The 17,511-nt window shown below is 36.4% G+C and overlaps 1 protein-coding gene across 1 annotated transcript; it reads right to left on the reverse strand.

Moving 5' to 3' along the window:
• Positions 1 to 5,206: 5,206 nt before the first annotated feature.
• Positions 5,207 to 17,229, reverse strand: LOC148847378 (eukaryotic translation initiation factor 2 subunit gamma-like). Its single transcript, XM_088950640.1, has 10 exons — positions 16,692 to 17,229; positions 16,458 to 16,544; positions 12,114 to 12,248; positions 11,879 to 11,940; positions 8,247 to 8,359; positions 8,064 to 8,166; positions 6,997 to 7,224; positions 6,670 to 6,888; positions 5,944 to 6,204; positions 5,207 to 5,753 (listed from the first exon to the last, which is right to left on the reverse strand). Exons 3-10 carry the CDS (start codon positions 12,217 to 12,219, stop codon positions 5,451 to 5,453), a joined length of 1,395 nt encoding a protein of 464 aa, XP_088806766.1. The 5' UTR covers positions 12,220 to 12,248; positions 16,458 to 16,544; positions 16,692 to 17,229; the 3' UTR covers positions 5,207 to 5,450.
• Between the last annotated feature and the right edge of the window lie 282 nt (positions 17,230 to 17,511).

Here is a 17,511-nt window from a genome sequence, read left to right on the forward strand (position 1 = left end):
TGGGTCGAAGTGTTTTGTGGTGAAAGTTGGGCGGGTTAAGCCGGGTTTTAACTTAACTCAAGTCCAACTTTAAGAATTGGATTTAAGGTTGGAGCTTGAGATCGCTCCATTTTTAGGGTGGATTGAATCTTGACCGTAAATTGATGTCAAATCCATAAACATGATACGATTTATAGGAGGGGGGGGGGGCTAGTAATGGACTAGGAGGAGACTGTAATTCAGATTTTCGAAGGGGATTACAGTCCAAAAATTCTTAAAAATATTCAGATAAAGCTTCAAAGAATGGTGTATTCAAGTTTTTAACCAAACATAACCATGATAGAATAGAAGGGCGGCCAATTTGTCCCGTGCAAGAAAAGGCAATGGACTAATGAACAAAAAAAGCCAGAGATTACCGGCTCCCGGCTTTCTCCGAGGCAGACATGTTGAAGCCGACTCATGTAGGACAGTAGGAGTAGGAGGAAGACAAGATGACGTGGCAATGGATAGTCTGATGAGTGGAGCCCTGAATTTAAGTTATAGATGCTACTTTAGGTGGTGAGTCACAATTCACAAATCAAAACTGTGGAAAATTTATTATTTAGAATTAATCTACAATACTATTGCCAAGCCCTATTCATGGTCGAGACGTCTCATGCTGCAACTTACATCACAATTCACCAATGACCAAGACAGTTATATGATCTATTGTGAAGGTAAAGTTTGAAGATCTTATGTTGAAAAACCGGATTCAGTCGGTGCAAGGTTCATTCCAGCAATCTTTATAGTCTTGCAGGAAATATCTCCCAATTAAATAAAATACAGAAGTAGGGAAATATTTTCACTACAAGGCTGTAAAAGCTATTCGAACGGGTCTTATACCGAAACCGATCTCTTATGTTGAACCCTCAACCCTTTAAGCGTGTGAATCAACATTAACAGACCTTTAAAACATGGTGAAGCTGGGCTAATTGGATAACAAGTTTGATTATGGGGATAATGCTATTTCTTTTTTCAAAGCAAATTACCAATGAAATATCAAATATGGCTCTAATAGTCAAATGAGGATAATGCTATTCAGGGCAGACAGCAACTATCTTACAGCTTATCATGAATGCTTAACTTGAAAGCAAACCGATGGTTTTTCATTTATGAGGCAGGCGGTGTTTGGAACCATGGTTTAACTATTATTTTCATTAGACATTTTGACTATCCTATCAAAATCATGTTTGATTGGACATATTCGAACTTCAAAGCTTTGTACCACCCTTTGCATAGAGTTATGTGCCTGGGGTTTTTGGGGGGAGGTGGCATTTCCAGTTCTGCTGTTTTATGTGGTGTCTGGTGATTCTTATGTGTTAAAATCTACAATAAAACACATTATTTTTTTTTTTAATTTGTGATGCTGTAATTCAAGTATAAACCTCAACACTAAAAACACTATGATACCAAGCACCTATTTGGTGCCCATTAGGGAGTGTTGAAGCTTTGGCTGTATCACTTTTATTAAGCTACTTCGGATAATCCACTGAAAGAAGTTTCATGGGAAGTTCACCTTTTTCTAATGCCTGAAACAGTTAATTTATTGGACTTTCATGTTTTCACCAAATATTGCTTATGATGGGCTGTTTTGAGTGAGATTCACTTCACAAATCCAAAAGCTGCCATGTCAATTACTCTCTAATTAGCGCTTACTCCAGCCTTGCAGCCCTACGGAAATTGAAATCAGATCCGATTCAGCTATACCCATATCAACATTTATGGCTAAGTTTGGAAGGAGTACAAATCTAAGAGAGTAAAGTGTAAAATCTTGTATTTTGTATTATTTCATATATATTTGTATTTGTATTTCTTTTAAACTATGTCTATCGAATTTTGGTTCCCAATTCAACACATCAGGATCAGATTTGGATTTAATTCTCATCCATCTTATTGTGTTTAAAATGATGCAAAAATTAAAAAAAAAAATGTTTTAACCTATACATGTATATGAAATGTATAAATATTAAATATTTAATTTATTAACTATAAATTTTATATGATTATATATAATATTTGCATATATACATAATTATATAACAAACATATGTAAAATAAATATTTTTTATAAAACTTGGATTCTATTTAAATTAAATGAGATAAATTCGCATTTGATCGATGACCATATGCAAGTGCTAATATCCAAATTTAAAATAATTGGCTTCGGAGTCTAAGCGAATTGATATTGATTGGATTGGGAGTCGAATCAGATTGCAAATTCTAATAACCTGATAACATTATCAATCGCTGTCCATTGACAGCAATTAGGATGGCAAAAATTGAGCAAGGTAAGAAGCAAATCTTTATCAAGCTTCAAAACAGTAACCAATCCTAGCGGAGACACAAATGACCAAGCTTCTACCACCACAAGACAAATTCCTTGTCAATGTTGATTTTATAGGCCACATTGGGGCTGTTTAGTCCTTGTCGTTTTTCATAAAAATGTTTTGTATGAATTTTCCTTCGAAATTTTGGACAAATAGCTTTTTCTTTCTTTTTTTTTTTTTTTTTACTTTATGAAAGCTAGGGCACCACTAATGCCATTAGGCCTTACATAAGCTAAAAAGTACAGAAAAAGAAAAACAGAGCCGCAGATTTACAAACATTCAAAATGTCAAATATCTTTACTCTATGCATCACTACCTGCCCGTAAATTAGCATCAATTTCGAGCTGGCACCTACCCCAATTATACTTTGAGCCTAAAAATTTTGACCCTGGGCTGAACTGTCATTCTCCCAAAAAAACACTTACCATTTGAGAAAACCTCATCTGACATCCCCTCGGACAGTGACTTTCACATAACTGGAGAAATGTGTTTTATTGATAAATAGCTTATCAAACAAAATTTCAAAGGAAATACCTATTTGGTGTAAAACTAACACTAATTTTTTGATAAATGACAATAAAACCAAACACGATCACAAATAATAGAACCAATGATTTTCTTAGAAGATTGAATTAGAGTGGGCTTTCGATGTACTGCCAAACGGGTAGTACGTAGATCAAATTCAATAATGAACCGGCATCCTTCTAATATCCACGGATCCACCTGACATTGTCATCCACAAATCCATTTGCATTTATTATAAATTGAAGGAGGAGGTAGGTAATGCAGTCGCTTTGAATTGGATAAAGGTTGATCTCGGCAATTATCCAAACCATCAATCAAATTTTGGATCCCTTGAATTGTCCTTGTATTCATTCCTCCAATCCATGTCAAACCTAAACGTGATAGTTGGAAGACCAGGCGGGGTAATGTGGGAATCCGGATCTCCTGACCACGAGAACTCTGTCCATGTTTATCTCAGCCATACAGGGAGAACATCTCATCCTCTGTATAATTTTATGCAAGGGGAGATGTTCCTAATTCACAGGGGTAATGTATTGTGGGTAGGTGTGAGCACAATTCTCGTGGACAGGAGATCTGGAGTCGTAATTGTGGTAGATGCTCATCCTAGCCCGTCCTAGAATAGAACACACAAAATAATCTTCGTTTAAGCCTATGGCATGCATATTCCAAAGCAAGTTATGGCTGGTTTTAGACACGCCGATTTCTCATGTTTTGAAATGAACCACACCCAATTGATCGTTTTACCTTTTCTCTCTCATCTCTCTCTCTGTTTTTTTAGATCTATAATTCTTTTAGCTCTGATCTTTTATTTTTAATTATTATTCATTATCTTTATTATATTTAATTAATTATTAAATTATATTGTATTATGTTCAGTTGATTTTTATTAGATTTACTTAAATGATTTTTTATTGTCTTTAATAATTTTTTATCAGTCTTTTTATTACTTTTATTTATATTATTTTTCATTATGTTTATTTATTTTATGATGCATTATTTGTATAATTTAATTTTAAAATTTCTTTTAATTACTTGTTAAACGTGACTCATGTATAACATATTGTTGAAAATTTATCTATTGATAACATATCAATGATATTGGTATAAGTTTATGTGGTGCGTGTGTCACACATTAACATATTCTACTAAAAGCACACCACAATGCAAAACAAATCATTTGTTGTGTCTCATCCTAGAATACACCACCATAGAGGACACATGGTGTGTTCTAGAACTATGGTTCTAGGACACATATGGTGTGTTCAAAGATAAGCCACCAGTGTTTTCAAAATCGGACCAGACTGAAGATCGGAAAAATTAGAAACTGGTCACTTGACCGGGTTCTGTTTCACCCCAAAACTGGTTTTTGGCCAAAAACTGTTGATTGGGTCAGTGAATCATTGACTCGGGGGGGGGGGGTGTTGAACCATCGACCCAAACAAATTTTTTTATTTTTTTTATTTTTATCAAAGTGGATCATCCGTTTAGAGCATTCGACCCGAGAACAAGACTCCAAAACGGTTCCCTGTCTGATCTGATTTTAAAAACCTTATGAACCATACATTTTCCAACCACAAAACAGAACAAGCCCCAAAATGCTGGTCTAGGAGGGATGTGAATAAGCTGGGTTTGCCCAATCCCTAACCCATTTTAAAGGTCTAAAAGCCATTAGATTTGGTTTACAAGTATTCAGGTATCACTTTTTCCATCAGCGAATGAAAAAAACAAAAAAAAAAAAAATAATGAATAGGAATCCTAACCCTTAAGATATGGAGTAAGTAGTCGACAAATTACAAAAATTATATATATAGAGGGTATCGTAAAACAATGGAGTGTGTCATCCAAAACGCAAACCTGACCAAACAGACTTGGTTAAAGAATCAAAATCCTAACCCGACCCTATGCCTGAATTGAATAATCAGACCCTATTAGGCCAGATCAAGCCGAATTTACCATTTAACCCTAACCGATTGACATACCTATCTAAGACGGTTAAGACTAGTAACTCTCATGTTAGATGCAATTAAATTTAAAGAAACATAACCAATGACGCAAAGCACGTATATTATTATTTCCGAATCTTGAACAGTTAAGTTGACCTGATTTGAAAATGACTTCAGGCTCCCAGTAGTTATGATTTATCCAACCGTTGAATGATCTTTCCTGAGTGCACTCAATTCGTCCCTGATTACATTTGGAAACTAGTAGGATCACCGCCCAAAAAATTGAACCTTCAAGCACCCTTTATTTATTTTCTTCCAACATGCCTGTTTTCCTTACTAAGAATCAATAATGTTTCCAAACCGGTACTGGTTGAATGCTTCCATAACCATATATTTTGCACAATAAGTAAAATGAATTTTCATATCTTGGGGCAAACCACTATAAAACTTTTCTTGTTTTGTCAACGAAATTAAGGGTTAGAAAAATGACAGCAACAAATGAAAATAAATAAGAACTAGTACTGTTTCCTTCTCCATCTAACAAAAACTGTTCCTAGCAGCTCTCTCCCCTCCCACATCTTCCCGAGTTTTGATTTGCTTCTTGGTTGTTCCTTTACTTTGTGTAAACAAGGTTAACTCAGATGGGAGATGGTGGAACATCAAGGGTGGTTCCCGCTTGAATTTGGCCCCATCCAATGAGCCGCCAGTGTTTCTCTACTCGGCGGCTGAGTGCCACCTTCTCCCCTTTGCTGGTGCACACTGGAGAGGTGAGTTGTAGCTTAGCCAAGTCATTCTTCACAGCAATTACACGGGCTCCTGATGACATGGACCCTATATTCAACATCAGAATCTCTCCCTTTGCCAGCTTTGACACTTTTCCCTGTCTTTCCGTTCCCTTTGTTCTAACACCTAGAAGACGGCGAAGCAGGAAAAAGTTTACCTGAAAAGTTCAGGACAAAAAAATCATTCAGTAATACAAATTTGACAGGGCACTAACTAACTATAAGCAACAAAATGCTTTAAAGCTCTCTGTGTTCATTGTTAACAACAGCGTTCTTGCACAAGAATGATAAAAAGACTGGACGCCATTTGAATTATATAGCACAAGACACCTTACAGGTAGGACTTACCTCAAGTTCAACAAAAACTTCTGGGAGTGACCCAACCTCCCCAAGAACCTGACCCACCAGCCTATCAGCACGTGTCAAAGTAGGGTCCATCGTGGTACCAACCCCAATAAGCCCTCCGGGCACCGCAAACTGCAACTCATTTTGTTCAGCATATAATGAAACTATTCTTGAATATATCGGAGTGCACTTAATGTTTCCATTCTCGTCTTTTACAACAATTCCAGGCCGGACCTCAATGAATTGGTTCACCTTTAGAACACCCTGCACATGTAAAATTTGCTCAATTTTGGCCTTCAATCAACATTAAGATCCCTGAAAAACATTATCTTTCAGAAGTAGATTTGCTCAAATGTGGTCAACCCTGTAGTAGAACCTGATAACTGAGCACAGCATACACAAGCAAGTCAGATTCATGTTTTGAGGGTTTCAAACAGATCCCATACCACAAAAAACCGGGCACAATAATTCATTACACTTTTCTTCTAGATAGAATTAGAAGTAGTTGGTGCCCTCAAGTAAAATGTTGACAAGACTCAAGTAAAAGAAAGCAATAGGTTCTCTGTTTTTCTGAAATGTTGAACCAATAGGTAAATTTGTTGGTATGGCAAAGCTACTACCATGGAAGTGCTTGCATATGCACAATATATACAAGAATGCAACAGGTAGGCTTTCCAGAAAGTCTAAATCAACTTTTTTTCACTCTAGGACAAAAAGAAAGAAACATACCCGGAGAATGCTTCCACCAGCAACTCCACCCTTAATCTCATCAACCTCAGATCCAGGCTTATTGACATCGAATGATCGAATTACTATCATGTTTGGTGGTGAAACAAAGTTCCTTTCTGGGATGGGAATCTTTTTCACAATGTATTCACAAACAACGTCAATGTTGTATTTTAACTGAGCAGAAATTGGAATGACTGGTGCACCATCAGCAACTGTTTTCTGAAAAAAAAAAAAACAAAAAAAAGCAATTCAGTTTAAACAGAAAATGATGGTAAACCAATAAATATCCTTCCATTGGAAAATGATCCAGGTAACCAGCAAATAGACCTGAATAAACTTCTGGATGGCTTCATGTTGATTGATGGCTACATTTTCTTGGATGAGATCAACTTTATTTTGAAGAATAATTATATGTTGGAGGCGCATAATTTCAACAGCAGCCAAATGCTCAGATGTCTGAGGTTGGGGGCAGCTTTCATTGGCAGCTATCAAAAGTAATGCCCCATCCATAATTGCTGCTCCATTAAGCATTGTAGCCATGAGAATATCATGACCCTATAGGAGAATCACAAATTTAACATAGATCAAAATTAAGGAAAATAATATAACACATAAGATCAACATAATCATAACAGAATCCATGAAAATGCCATCAAATCAGTAAAATGCCTTCAATAAACTCAATAGTAACTGATGTAAGATCAGTGAATTTTATCAAGGACTATATAAGCCTCATCCCTCTAAATGATAGAAACAGGGTGATAAAATTATAGCCAACTGACAACACAAAAGGTTAAGAAACAACTAATGAACAATAAACAGAAAAGCTATCCTAATACAATATTCCCTGAGCAGTAACCTCCCATACAAGATCTAACATACCTGCCCTTCCCTAGCAAATGTCAGAAAGAAGGGAGCCTTTCCGTTCTTCCAACCTCCAAAATTTTAATTTCTGATTTTTTTTATATTATCAAAGGAAAAATGTTTGTACTAATTACCTAACCTTACAGCTTTGGGCCCCAAAGGGTCTATACCTACCACCAGTAGATTTTTTGATGAAATCATAATCATCATCATTACCCATACCTTATCCCAACTATGTGGGATGGGCTACATGATTCATGCTTCACATTCTGTTCTAAAATAATCCAGCATGTCCACTAAAAGAAGGTCTACAATAATATACTATAGTTTATCAAGGAGACAACTTAATTAAAGCTAGGAAATCCACACTAATGAAGCAAAAAGAGTCATTTCCTCAAAGGGAAATCTTTCTGGTATTATGGTTGAACCCTTCCACAAAAGATAACTAAAGATACAAATACAGAGTTCACAAAATTATTCTCCTAAAAAATAATACCACACATAGAAGACACCTAAATGACTATCCTTACCGGGCAGTCTACAAATGAAACATGTCTCAATAATTTCATCCGTGCATTTTCAAAGCCTGGTACATCACACAGAGGGTTATCTTCTTTTCCACTTCCATAGGCCCTGCAGAAGTATTTTGCATAGAAATCATGAAAGGTCCTGTCTAGTACCCAAGTACAGAGAAACTTTCTTGGATAACATACTTGTAGCACATAGGTCGAGGGCATCTTTCATCTTCGCACTTATATATCTTGGCATTAGCATATCCAAGCTTGATTGTAATGTTACGCTCCAACTCATTTTTAAAACGGACAGTCTGCAAGAAAAATAAACCATAAAAGCTTGTATTCAGCTTTACATATATAACTTTTTAAAGTAGCAAACAAGCAATTAAGCCATATAAATGCTCTTTTATAAATACAGTTACTGCAATAGAAGATGTATTACTTAAACAGCACTCCCTTAAATCATCATGCAGTTGCACAATGCAAATGGTTGGGATCTGGTCCAAAGTTTGGTCCAATTACATTGGACCAGATGATCCATATGCATACTTGACCAAAGAAGTTTGATTCATTTAATATGCAGTTTGAATATGGATATACCTCTATCTATCCACGAGTCTAGTTATCTTTCTAAATAATACATACATATGTTATATTATAAGAAATTTAAATACCCTTCTAATAAAATATTCATCAATAAAATCTATCAAACAAATAGTCATCAATTTTACACAAAAGAAAAGGTCATCAATAAAACTGAGGACTAGAAAAGTAATTTTCCTAGAAAACAGAAACTTAATATCATAATACTGTAAGCAAGTGCAAATATCATGTTAGCATATAAACCCCAATGGCATATCATTTCTTGAGAAGCATTTGCCTGAAAAAAGAAAACCCTAGTCTGCTAGTCACCACCATGTTTTGTCTTATATGAACTCTGAAGTCTACCTGGTGATGAGTTTGGGATGACAAGGGTTAAGGGCAAATGGTAACTAGCAAGTTTTTTTTTGGATTGGTAGCAGTGTTTGAAATTTTATTGAAAATATGAAGCACCTCAATCCAAAATAGGTTTCCAGAGAAGTACAACACAGCCCACAGCTGGCCAGATCTTGAATAATTAGATGCTTACATTTTCCTTTGTTACATTTCTTCCCCAGGCCTGGGCCCCCAAAAACCAGGTATGTTCTTGCTACCCCTGCCCTTGCTAGAGAATCAACGAGGTTCAGTAGAAGACCATCTCAGTACCAGTTAAACTCCAATTCACCAAACTTTGCAAAATTGTTATTTCCTCTTTTTTTCTTAATTGTACAATATATTATAGTGTCTATAACTGAATACAAGATCTAATTTCCCCTACTAAACATTATCATATTAAATTGATTAAAGTTCCCTACATTTATGATACATGCTGTAAGATATCTCATCCTTCAATCCTTTTAGCAAAAAGAGAAAATTAATTTAAGTACAAGGGAAATCCAATCCATTAGCATCCAAGTTATCAATGCAAGCAAAACCCATTTAACTCTATTGCTCTACAATTATCAAACAGATTGTCCAATTCATGCTGATCAAAAAAATAAAAAAAAAATAAAAAAATTGTCCAATTCATATATTCCATTGTATTGGATAAGGATCAAAATAGCGATATGCCTGATACCCAAAGTTGGGTATCACTTATCAGTGTGTATCGATATGACCAATACTCCATTTTTTTTTACTTGTTTTATTTTATAAGTAATAGGGGGATGAGATATATTATCCCAAAGTTTTAAAACATTTAAAAAACATGTGTAAATCAGGTATTGATGTGTATCTGGATGCATGATACAAATGTGATACACCCGATACTTTGTGGTCAAAGCTCAGAGGCAGTAAGAAAGCCAGGATTACATGCTGTTGTGTCCCATTTGCAGTATGTTGGGTCTATTTGGAGGGAGAGAAACAGAAGAGTTTTTTAGAACAGGTCAAAAAGTATAGAATATATGGTAGCTGCAGTAAGCAATCTGATCTCAGAATGGGTCCTCAGACTCCCAGATTTTGATCAAGTCTCGGAAGCCAATTTTCTGGAAAACTTTTGGAATACCCTTGCCTTACAGCCTTGTAAAGAAGAATTTTTTTCAGTTTGAAGTTTTGAGAATGTATCTGGTGTGTCATCAAGACAATCAATGGTGTTAGGATGTAACCCTTTTTCTCTTTTAATGAAATTTCTTATTGATTCTTCAAAAAAAAATGTGATACACCCAATACTTTGATAAACCTTGGATTACTAGACTCGCAAATTTGACAAATATTCAAACCAAAAAGTGTCCATATCTACTGTATAAGGGGTATTTGGTACATGAGTGTTAAGTGGCTAGTAAAAGGGGGTACTCTTTTCCTCTCTTGGATTTTTCAAATACTGCCATTGTGGCATAACCTGCATTGATGATTTTTATTTGTTAAACCTTAGATTACCAGATTCACCAATTTGAGAAACAAGCTTTCCAACCAAACAAGTGCCCATATTTACTTATTTTGTGCATAAATGGTATGTGGCGAGTAAAAAGGGGTATTATTGTCTTTCACCAGCTATTTATTTCTGGTTTTTCTCTTGCACAGATCCGTCCCAACTTAAATAGGTGAATATTGGACTTTTATAATACAATAGATGGTCTTTCCATATTAACCAGCTCGAAGTGAGAAATTTATCTCCCATTTGAATCAGCCAAAAACTCTCTTCTATTTATTCTGAACCTCGGAACGATGAGTTTGATTTCTTTTCATGCAGTTTTCAGAAGAGAAAAAAAGATAAAGTTGTTAACTAACTCATAATTTCGTTTATATATCCACACATATAGGCATTAGGCAACCTTTTTTCAAGAAAAAGAAATACCTTTTTTTCTTCTCAAAACTAGAAAAAGTAGCTTTGAGAAATAAAACCATGGTTTTTCCTCAAAAAGATGCTAGCGAGGCATTGACAATCATGTTTCTAGAAGAGTCCTCCACTTTCCATAAACCATTATTTTCTAAGATAAAGTATAGGACATAGTTTCTAACCAAAATTTAAGACTACATAAAAAAGTCTAAAATGGATAGGAGCGTCTTTAGTATTTAATGAATCATTGTCCATCACCATCATCCACGCCTTGTTCTAACTACATGGGGTGTGCTACATGAATTCCTGTTTCGTCATTCTTGTTTTGTTTAATGTCATATCACTGTTAACATGTGAGCGCTTAAATCACTTCTTACTACTACTACCAATGTCCTTTTTAGTCTTACCCCTAACCCTTCAAGCCCCTTCAACTTGCAAAAGATTTCTTCTTAGGATGCTTTCAATGTCTCAATGGTCTTCTATGCATGTGACCAAGCCATCTTAGTCTACTTTCTATCATTTTATCACCTATTGGAGTTACTCCCAGGTTCCTTTGAACAGCTTCATTTCTAACCCAATCCTTTCTACTTTTTCCCACTCATCCATCTTTTCTTTTCTTTTTTGATAAGATAAGGATTTTATTGAAATTAAAGAGAAGCAAAAGAAAGGTACAAGATGGACACTACAACCACAGAGGAGCGAGTTGCAGCCTCAAAGAGTCTTTCCCACTCATCCATCTCAGCATAAGCATTTCTTCCACATTTATTTTTTGGTAATGAATCATTGCCCATAAAAAAAATATAGAATCCTTATGCACTTCAATTTGCATTTGGTCTCTTGTATGCAGACGATTTCATTATACATTTCCATACCTTATCTTCCCCACTTAATAAGGCAATCATTCAGTATTAAAAAAACAAAACACATAAGTACAAAAGCATACAAAAAGAAGGAAATAAATAAACAAAAGACTCACCTGGACACCAGATATTGCTTTTACAACTGTTGACTTTCCATGGGCCACATGGCCAATGGTGCCTGAGAAAATACATTTAAAGCAGATGCATCAATTCCAATCCTAGAATGAGGGATCTTGCTCAAGAAATCATCTTCACATATACCCATAAAGTTGCAAGAAGATAAAATCAAAAGGCATGAACCTTATATTGAAATGAAAAGTTGAATTGAAGCTTTGCAATGGATGAGATTACCAATATTTATTGTAGCTTGACGAGAAATTACTTCAGGAGAGAGTGGATGTAGCTTAGTCACATCAAGCTTGCTCAAATCTTGTTCCATCAACCCTTTCCGAGACATTTTGACAGTTGCTGGGGGCCTCTGCAATCCTGAAAACAAAAAAAAAAAAAAAAGAATGAATTTTATTAGTTATATTCATAAAAAATAAATAAATTTTATTAGTTATTATATATAATTGATTATAAGAAAATGCTATAAAAAATCATTTTGTAACTTTTCTCTGTGGCATCATATCATCCTATATAAATTCCATTTGCAATTAGCATGATTAGAGTAACTTTAAAAGGTTAAGTTTTCTTTAACTTATAGAAGCATCTTTGTTTACAACCAATAAAAAGAAATTTTGTGCCTTTTCCTGGCTCTGTACTTACTGACTTGCTACTTCATCTGGGGTAGCTTATTTTTTAATTGATGAAATGTTGCTATTACCAAAAAAATAAATAAAATCGATTTCAAGGTGAAAAATATTGTCAATAAATGCCAAAAATAAGGAACAAAAGAAGATATTAAGTTTTTGCGGTTTTGCCTATTCATTCAAAGACAAGGGACAAGTATAAAGAAGTTCTCCCTAAGGACTATAGACCTATCAGTTTGGTGACTAGTATCTACAAGATTCTAGCTAAGGTATTGTCTTTGAGGATCAGAGAAGTTTCCCTTCCTTAATCAGCAAATCCTAGGGGGCCTTAGTGAAAGGGAGACAAATCACATATCAGTTCTGGCAGCTAATGAGTGCCTAGAGGACATGAGAAGATATAAGAAGAAAGGTTTCATTTGTAAGCTAGAATTGGAAAAAGCTATGATTTGGTTGATTGGCAATTCCTGTCACAAGTTTTGAGCAAAATGTGGCTTCAAAGAAAGGTGGTGTAAGTGGATTCATGGTTGTGTCAGTTCAAGTCACTTTTCTACATTGGTTAATGGGGTGGTAAAGGATTTCTTTCCAGCTTGTAGAGGTGTAAGGCAAGGGGATCCTCTATCACCTTCCCTTTTTACCTTACTAGCAGATGTCCTCAGTCAAATGATCTCAAAGGCCGATAGAGAGATCATAAATGGGTGGAAAATAGGCAAGGATGGAAAGTCAGCTACTCATCTTCAATTTGCATATGATACTTCTATTTTTTTGTGAAGGGGGAGATATTGAGGAGGTGAGGAATCTGAAGCTGTTGGTGAAAATAATTGAAAGGGCCTCCAATTTAAGAGTCAACCTTGAAAAAGAGTATTGTAGCAGGGGTGAACCTGGAAAATAGAGAGATTGAAGCTATTGTCAGTTGTTTAGAATGCTCTATCTCTAATTGGTCTTTGACCTAATTGGGACTCCCTTTAGGGGCAAATCCTAGGGAGAGTAGCTTTTGGTGCCTGATTGTAGAAAAGTTTGAAACAAGATTGGCCTCATGGAAGAAGAATTATATTTCTTTGGGAGGTAGAATCACATTGATTAGAGCCACCCTTGCTAACCTTCCAACCTATTTTTTGTCTGTCTTTAGGATTCCAACTAGGGAAGCTAATAAACTAGAGAAGTTAATGAGGAATTTCATTTGGGAACCAAGGGAAGGAAGAAAGGATCATCTATTAAAGTGGGAGGTGGTGTGCAAAAGTAAAGAGGAGGGAGGTTTGGGAACAGGGAATATTAAGAAAAAGAAGATGGCAATTTTGGGGAAGTGGTTGTGAAGGTGGACTTTAGAGAGAGAGAGAGAGAGAGAGAGATTATGGCATGAGGAGTAGGAAGTATCCATGGTCATTCAGAGAACGGGTGGGATGTTGGGGTATCTCAGTAGACAACTTTGGCAACATCTTGGAAGGCAATTCACAGTATTCTCCCCCAACTTCACAATTTGATCAGGTATGATGTGTGCTCTGGTAATTCAATTTTTGTTTGGGAAGATACATGGGTTAGAGAGGTTTGTAGATTATCTAGGGTGTTTACCTTCCCATAGAACACTTCCCAGTAGAAATCCAAGACCTCTTCCAATCATTATTCAATTTACCTCAATATAAAAAAGAGCTTGTGTCAAAATTCTTTTCCTCCTTGGAATCATCTCCTTTGGCACTAGTTTGGAACTTTGGGTTTTGTAGAGGTCCAAGGGATGAAGAGATTGAGAGTCTAACTGGCCTTTTGAGCCTTCTTGAAAAAATTTGTTTGTGCCCCTCTAAACCAGACAAAAGATATTGGGCTCTTGGGCCAGTTCTCTTGTGCTTCCTTCTTCAAGGCCATTTACCGCTCTGAAGTCCAATAAGTATTCCCTTATAAGGAGGTTTGGTGCAGTCCTATTCCCCCTAAGGTCTTGGCTTTCTATTGGGAAGTATTCTATGGGAAGCTAAACACCCTAGATAATCTACAAAAGAGAAGACCTTATCTTGTCTTTCATCTAACTGGTGTACTCTTTGTAGGTCTCATGGTGAGGACTATTACCATTTACTAATTTGCTGTAAGGTTAATGCAGATTTATGGGATTGCCTCTCCTTGGTCTTTGGTTTCAGGTGGAATAGGCTAGCATATGTAAGTTTGCTTTTTGATCTGTCTACCTTTCCTTGGCGCCCTCAAAGAGGAAGGTTAATGTGGAGGTGTGCAAGAGAAGCTTTGCTTTGGACAGTGTGGGAAGAAAGGAATGCCAAAATTTTTCAGGAGAAAGAAAGAAACATACAAGAATTAAGGAGTGTATCTTACATAAGGCTATCTTGTGGCTGAAACCCTTGGAATTATTTCACCAATTCTCTTTTAATGATCTTTGGAGGCATTGGGCAGAAGTGGCAAGTAGCTCCTCATAGAAGAATAAGGTGTATATGAGTTCAGCACCCCCTCCTAAAGGATTTATGAAATTAAATTTTGATGGCAGTACCGCAGTAGTCAAGGTAACCCAGGTCTCTCTGGGATGGGAGGGGTTATAAAGAATGAAAGTGGTAATGTGGCAAAAATCAAGTGGCTGACAAGGAATATGAGTGTAAGGATACAATGGGTGGGGAGATCAGCTAATGCTATGGCTGATAGCTTAGCCAAGCAAGGAGCAAATAGGAAACAATTGTATTGGGCACAACTGTAATTTGCTTCTTTTTTGTCTGTTAGGAGAGGTTGCAGCTCGTGCCTCTCCCTGATCACTTGTAACTTTTTTGCTCCATTCTCTAACAAAAATCTTATTACTTATAAAAAAAAAAAAAGGATAAAGGTACAAGATAGTGTTTAAATCATGGATCTTGGAAGTAAAAAAAATACTACGATGTCTTCCATTTTCTGGTAGAATTGGGGGTGGGGCAGGCAGGGTGATTGTCTTCCTGACTTCTTTTGAAAAGGATGACTAAGCAGGCAAGCATATAATGTAAGTGCGCTAAGATTATTCTGTCATGTTGTTTGTGGTGTATATAATCAATTGGTCCCTATTTATTTATTTATTTATTATAACAAAATAAAGTTTTATTAAAAAAATAAAGAGAATACATAGGAAGGTGGCCAGCAGTCACCAGGCCCCCATCTTTGGCTGGTCCAAATCCCCTATAAATGAGATTCCTGGAAATAGCTATCACAGACCATCTCATTGCCACCATGATGTGGTGGCCCTTGTTGCAGAACTTCCCATCTTTCATTAGTCTTGAACACTCTTTTGTTATGATAGGAGAAAGCAAATGGTTATTGTCTCAATGATGGCACTTAAAATATATGCTCAAACCATACTCAGGTCGCCCAACTAGACCAAACAATTAATTGGAGAGAAACCCTTTGTGTTGAGTTAATCTTCATAATACCATGAGGAGATGGAGCATGGTTGGAATTGATGGCGAATTACTTAGCTCAATATGAGTTTCCATCAAAGAGATTTGTGGACCTAAATCTTATTGCAATCCGGACTGGCCAATATACTATAGCATTACCTAAGCTTGCACTACGTTTATGATTGACCATTTTTTTAAGTGTAGATTCCATATCCAACATGCACAAAAGCGGGAAGAACTAAAGAATTATATTCAAATTTCACAACAACCAATTAAATGAATAACATCACGGTACAAAGCGTAAATAACTCAACAATTCAAAGCGCAAATATTTAACCGTAGACAAAACGTTTGCCAACCCAAAAACATAGGCAGAAATTCCATCCAGTAAATAAAAACCATGGGTTACCAAACATTTAAAATCCAAAAAGTGAGATAAACAGGTACAGAATAGATTTTTGTGGAATGTTTCCAAAAGAATCAGGGCCCCGGAAATTCACAGCTTCTTCAATACAGCAACAAAATCACTACAGCAAATACTAAAAAGAAAAAGGGAAAAGAAGAAAATAGAAATTAATAGAATCACTTTATATACTAACAAATCAAAGGAAAGAAGCGAGGCCCAGCTCTTTATCGTTTACTGGATCCAACCAGATCAGCAGCAATGAATTGAGGCTTTCGACTAACTGAAAAGGCAAAGAAGAAACATCGAACAACGAGGATTTGTTTTAGCTCGAAAGAATCAACTGGAATTTCAAAACATTTCTCCATCGATTCAAAAGAGATATTCAAGAAAATAGAAAAGCGAATTTACAGTCTGGGGAAAGACGAACCTTTGATTCTAGACGTCGAACGCGAGAAGAAAGGAGTTGGCTATCGAATGGTTTTTCTGATCGTTTGAGGCCTAGGGTTTGGATGGGAATGCTGAGTCTGAGAGAACATACGGACATACCCAATTTGCAGTAGGACTGTAGGACGAACCGGCCTAACCATCAGTCGACGGCCTAAGCGAGCCCAAGTGTATTTCACGTGCAGCCTGGCCCAGGCTCACTAGAACTGCAACTTGGACCGAGTTAGCCTGGACCCAATTCGATTTGGGTTAGATTGGGTTGAATTCGGGTTAAGGTTACGGCTGAAAAATATGAACTCAATAATTTGGGTTGGGTTAGGATTGAGGCATTGGCCAACCATACCAAGCCCAACTTAATTTCGTATTTGTATGTATAATACAAATATTTTTTAATGTATGTTATGCATTTAACCCAACCCTAAACCCTAGGTCTTCAAGGTTGGCCCTAAACCCAACTTAGCCTTCCAAATTGCAGCTTTCGTTGGAGTTCACATCTGAGCTCTACATACACATCACATCTCGGTGTGCATTGTGAACATATTCCGTATTTGTTATTGAGAGTTGTTTTTAGTACAGGGTTGGAATGTGATATAGGGCATAGATGTGAATTTCCTTTTAGGCCCTATGGGTGTTAGGTGGATTCTGGGTAAGGCAACTACTTTTCAATGTCAGGTGAGTTCAGGGGCAAAGTATCGCACTCTTCATTAAGGATGAGAAATCCTCGAATTTCTTCATCTCGTCCCCAATATTGGGCGGGGTTCAAGTAGAGGTGTGAATCGGGTCGTGCTAGGCCAACACGACAT

Source organism: Nelumbo lutea, chromosome 6, assembly GCF_056320005.1.
Source record: "Nelumbo lutea isolate HS-2025 chromosome 6, American lotus-T2T, whole genome shotgun sequence".
Classification (NCBI taxonomy): domain Eukaryota; kingdom Viridiplantae; phylum Streptophyta; class Magnoliopsida; order Proteales; family Nelumbonaceae; genus Nelumbo; species Nelumbo lutea.

Excerpts from the sequence above, each read along its gene's own strand:
- LOC148847378 (XM_088950640.1), bottom strand. The coding sequence starts at position 12,219 with ATGTCTCGGAAAGGGTTGATGGAACAAGATTTGAGCAAGCTTGATGTG. Across the intron at positions 8,360-11,878 it reads AAGCAATATCTGGTGTCCAG|ACTGTCCGTTTTAAAAATGA; the intron begins GTGAGTCTTTTG and ends TTTTTCTTGCAG. Across the intron at positions 6,205-6,669 it reads CTGGTGGAAGCATTCTCCGG|GGTGTTCTAAAGGTGAACCA; the intron begins GTATGTTTCTTT and ends TTACATGTGCAG.